Source organism: Nuphar pumila, chromosome 14, assembly GCF_984573655.1.
Source record: "Nuphar pumila chromosome 14, dmNupPumi1.hap1.1, whole genome shotgun sequence".
In the NCBI taxonomy this organism is placed as follows: Eukaryota; Viridiplantae; Streptophyta; class Magnoliopsida; order Nymphaeales; family Nymphaeaceae; genus Nuphar; species Nuphar pumila.
In genome coordinates this window covers 90,127,583-90,133,009 of record NC_143262.1, presented here as the reverse complement: position 1 = coordinate 90,133,009, position 5,427 = coordinate 90,127,583, and the positions used below count along the sequence as shown (strand labels likewise).

General features: G+C 39.8%; 1 protein-coding gene across 1 annotated transcript; it reads left to right on the top strand.

The window, feature by feature from the left end:
• The first annotated feature begins 645 nt into the window (after positions 1-645).
• On the top strand, positions 646-4,950 carry LOC149817366 (glycosyltransferase BC10-like). The gene is made up of 2 exons (XM_089987118.1): positions 646-1,959; positions 4,174-4,950. Exons 1-2 carry the CDS (start codon positions 1,396-1,398, stop codon positions 4,813-4,815), a joined length of 1,206 nt encoding a protein of 401 aa, XP_089843244.1. The 5' UTR covers positions 646-1,395; the 3' UTR covers positions 4,816-4,950.
• Positions 4,951-5,427: the final 477 nt, after the last annotated feature.

Genomic DNA, 5,427 nt, shown 5'->3' with positions numbered 1-5,427 from the left:
TGGCTTAGGTTGTTAGGCATGGGGTATAGGTTCAAATATTGTGAACGTCAGCCCCTAGCATTATAGCTAATGTAATGCAATTTCTTGGGGTGAGGGGTGCGCTACGAGTTCATCGGAGGAACAACCATAAATTGGTGGGCATAGTGTAGCTTGACTAGGTCTCTTATTTTGGTAGGATTGTGGGTTCAAAACCCAATGGTATACTTGTATAAGTGGTAGGGGTCTGCCTAACCCAGCTTGCCTTTGGGAAAAAAAAGGTCTCTTATTTTGGGGGTGTTTTTATTTTCCTTGTAAAAAAAAGAAAAAAGAAAAAGGCCATTGATTTTTGGGCTCACAAGAAGGCATTGAATTTCAATAATATTTTACGGTTCATGTTCAAGATTTTCTATAAATGTAACCTTAAAAATTAAAATCCATCCGTGATTTCTTTATTAACCATACTAAACAATTGTCCAAAAAACATTTCAAACCGTTAGGTAGATTATAGAATTATGACAAAAACTTAGGTGCCAATGTGAAAATTATCTTGATAATCTATGAAAAGTCATTTTCGTCAACGAAAAGAGAAAACGCAGAGAATTCCCCCTTTCTTTTTCCTTTTCTTTTCCCCCCTTTTTCCTTCTTTCCTTTAAAAGCTGAAAAAAAGGAAAGAATCCGAGGGAATTATTTTTTCCAGTTTCTCCGGGCGCCCGTCGGATTCGAACCATCGACGTCCGATCTCTCTCCTTTTCGTCCTTCTGAACTTCTGCGTAGGGACGTTTGGGAGTAGCAATCGCCATTATTTTCTAGGGTTAGGGTTTCCCCTCTCCGCTATCAGATCCCCTCGTTGGGTGTGTTTTTTGGGATAATCTGTATTCCGGATATCGGCGGGGTTTTCGGGATTTGGGGGGACGCTTGGTTTCCGGATTTTGTGGGGCTTCGCGTTTGGGGTGGTATCCCAACGTCTCTTTCCCGGAAACTTGATGAGAAGAGAAGAGTGGCTGTTTCGCTGATCGGTGGTGGATATGTTTTCTGGATATTCTGTTATCTCCTTTCAATCGTCGATTGCGATCGGAGACGGTGTTGGGTTTTTTTTCTTCCTTTTGTGATCCCCCCCATCTCATTTTCTGATCCGGAGGATCGAGATTTTTCGTGTTCTGATCGATTTGGTTCTGAGAAAACTGGATTCAGGTTTATCAGGAGGAATTTCCTCGTTTTAGGGCAAAAAGTTTCGTTTTTTTCGTTGTTCCGGTGGTTAATTGGCTTCGGTTGGGAGGAAGAGAGTGTTCGTGCCGTTTTGATGGTTGTTTTCTTAATGGTTTGAATCGGAATTGGGAGCCTTCTTCCTCGGAAGATAATGTAGAGGAATTGGGGGGTCGTTGAATTGAATTCAAATCGGATTCGAGAGGGACGGCGATGAAGGCGACGACGAAGAACAAGATGGACGACGACAAGTTTGCGATCGCCGTGCTCGATTATCCGCTGCGGTTGCAGGGATTCCGCAAGGAGTGGTCTGTGGGGGTAGTTCAGATAGTTTCGATCCTGGTCGTCTTCTTCTCCGGTATGATCCTCGGGTTGGTGGGGAGCGCGCACGTAACGCGCTACGTCGGCCGGAGTGATTTCTTTCAGCCACCCCATTTTGTAGAGAATAGGTGTAAAGAGGAGGTCGTTAGGGAGGAGGATTGTTGGAGCGTGGAGAATTTCGTTAGGCCGAAGAAATCGTCCCACGGTATGAGCGACGAAGAACTCCTGTGGAGGGCGTCGATGGTGCCGAAGAAGGAGGAGTACCCTTTCAGGAGGAAGCCCAAGGTGGCCTTCATGTTTTTGACGAAGGGACCGCTTCAGCTTTCGCCATTGTGGGAGAAGTTCTTCAGAGGACAAAACAAAGAGCTGTACTCCATTTATGTTCATACTCCTCCAGACTATGAGCTCAACGTCTCCGTGTCCTCTGTTTTCTTTGGTCGCCAGATTCCGAGTAAGGTATAGATCTCAATTGTGTACTTTGCTTCAGTTTGCTTGTCTGAAAGAATGCATTGAACATCATGGTCTTGAGGATCACTATATAGTGTCCTGTTGCTTTAGTTACCAGTTTTGCAGAACTTAAAATGGTTGATCTTGTTCTTAAACTCTTCAATGGAAATGCAGAAGACCAGACTTGTTATTCCATGCTTATTTGGTAGATGGTACTTAACCTCTTTGCTTGAAACTTTTTGGGGTGTTTAGGTGCATCCTCTTGTTTAAAGCTGCTGAGTGGATCCCTTCAATGCATCCTTACGTTCATTGGTTTTCTTTTAGGAGAAACAACTGTGATCCGTTAATGTACTTTGCATCTTGTCATACTGACACTTGAGACCACCACAACACTTCATGAACACTGTCAAACATATGTTGGACATAGTCTCCACCATGTACTTGACTTCAAATTATTTTTTATGATCTTGATTGTTTATTTTGAATTTACTTGTGTATATTTTCTTTTGTTTTTTTGCTGTGCTAGTTTGATGGTACAGCATCTTGGGGGTTTACTTCCCAGGTTTGTGCTTTGTGCTTAACTTCACAAAGTAAATAGCAAAACATGGTCTTAAAAATTGTAAATTTATCATGATAATTTCACAGGATGGGATAATCTCATTAGAATCATGACAAATTTTATCTATTGCCTATTTTCAATATATTGCAGTTTATTTGCTTTTTTAATACTTTTTCTTTCTTTCTTAAGGTCTAGTCCTTTTATTTTTTTAAGTTACAGTTTCCTCCTATTTTCAGAAAACTATTTCTTATAAATTTCATGTCATTTTTCCTTTCAAAAATATCAGAGAACAAGATTTCTAGTGTAGCTTAAGATACAACATGCTTGGTTTGTTTTGTGAAACTGGATTGTGTGCTGTAATTTATTTTGCTGTATTACGTGATGTTAAAGCTCCTGGTCTATTGCTTCTGAGGTTGTGTTATCCTTTTCCATCTTACCATAAAAGTAAAGGCTTCGATCATTTGGATGGTGCAGTTCCAATGGTCAAGTTTGTTTTGTTTTGTTTTTGTGTTTTTTCTTTTGCTGGTATTCACATTTTCAAGCCGCTCAGCCTACTGCTAACCATGTCTGAGATTATGTTAATTGTAGTATTTATTATTAAAAACATTTTATTAAATATTCCAACTCTGGATTTAAGTTGGTATCTTTGTTATCTAGTCAACTTACTATTCATAAATATTTTTGTATCTTTCAAAATACTTCATACCCATGGTTATATTTATAAACATACTTTTGACTGCATAAGGTCTTCTGGCTATAGCTCTCAGACATAGGGGCAATTAAGGTATACAAAGGTTGGTTCCAGATATCTATTTTGACATATCCACTGCAATAGATTTCATTTTAGATTCATTAGTTGCCAAACACGTTCTTGGGATAATTACTAAAATTATAGAGATAAAATCTAGTTGTCTGTGATAGGCCAGGGGGCATGAAAATAATATTTGGTGCAAAAGTACAGTTTTTATAGTTTCTGAAAACTGTCTTTAACCTTAACATGAGGCTTTGCCAAGCTCCAACTTGACTAGCCATTAAAAAAAAGTAGATTATGAGATGTGGATTTGGATCCTAAATATGTGTATGCTCTAAATTTCTAGGTTGTGCATGGAGTAGGTTGAGGTGTATGACTGGATACTATTGTGCTTCGTGATGACAAGGACTCATTTAAAGGGTAATTTGGATTTTATGCCCATAGTCCCTCACCCTTGCCTGTTATTTGCTTTTTCCTTTTTCCAGCACCAGAAACAAAAATATAGAGCAGGAAGCAGGAGTAGGTGATCCGAGAGATTGAGAGAGAGAGTCCTTTACTCCCTTGTCCATCACTAGAGAGAGTTAGAACTTGTCCTAATCAGCACATGATATTAGAACATTTTTCTCTCGACCTATATTGTCATATATTGCAGCATATACAGTAACCTTGCCGACCTGTCAGTGGTTTGTTGACATAAAAAGAGGTGATTAATGGCATTTCATGGCAAATAGCTATGTTTCAATCGCTTTACTAGTTGGTGATTTGGAAAAACGCTGGGTATCTCTGAAATGTGTCTTCTATCACAGTTTGTTGGATTTATGCAGGATGAATGATTTCTTTCTCAAAATTCACCTATGCAAGAAGCTGTTGGGGATTATTAACATAACATTGTTTTTGTCTTTCTTCTTTTCAGAAAGTTCAGTGGGGGTCTGTGAACATGGTAGATGGTGAAAAGAGGCTTTTAGCAAACGCATTACTTGATTTTTCGAATGAGAGGTTCGTTCTACTCTCGGAGAGCTGCATTCCTATTTATGGTTTTGCCACCGTGTACGACTACCTGATCTCATCAAAGCATAGCTTTGTGGAATCTTATGATGACCCATCTCGTTATGGCCGTGGCCGTTATAGCCGGAGGATGTCGCCTGATATCATGATCAGTGAGTGGAGGAAGGGTTCTCAGTGGTTTGAGGTCAATAGGCAAGTGGCCATCAGTATCATTTCAGACACCAAATACTATTCTCTCTTCCGCAAGTACTGCAAGCCATCCTGTTACCCGGATGAGCACTATATACCAACTTATCTTAACATGTTCTATGGTTCACTGAATTCTAACCGGAGTGTCACATGGGTGGACTGGTCGAGAGGCGGACCACATCCGGTAATGTTTGAAGGAGCTAATATAACAGCAAGTTTCATCAGATCCATACAGAACAACGGCACAGATTGCATTTATAACAATGAAGTCACTTCTACTTGCTATCTATTTGCAAGGAAGTTTGCCCCAAGTGCCCTGGTGCCTTTACTGAACCTCACTTCGACAGTGATGAGATTTTGATTGAATTCAACATTATTTTTTCATTGCCTTCTCTAATCCATTAATTTTCCAAGACTGCTTGTAGCCCAGGGTATACTATTTCCTAATATGGATTAGTTGATGGTGATCAATAGAATTACAGTAAATTCTCTAGTATTTAGTTTTACATGCTTGTGTTAATGCTGAAGGAAACTGCCACCAAGCTGTGTGTGTGCATTCATAAGAGAGAGAGAGAGAGAGATTTTCTTTCCCGTGGAAGATCACACACGTTGATGGTGATCAATAGAATTACAGTAAAGGTTCTGTTTCGCAGGAATTAGAATTCCATTCGAGTGAATGTTGTTGGATAAAAAATGCACGAGTCTGACAGGTTTTTCATATTTTTTTTTCATAACGGAGCTGGGGAATTAGGGCTCCTCTTCCTTTTTCAAATAGGGTTTAGCTAACTCAGACAGGCCAGAAGTCTGTTCATACTACCTGCAGTTATTCAGTTACTCATATACCAGTAGGGTTCAAACTTGCAACGTTCCATCACATGGTGACTTGCACACATTGCTCCTACCAAAAGATCACATGGTGTCAGGTTTTCCATTGTGCATATCACGGTATCTATGCACAAAAACGTTTGTCACT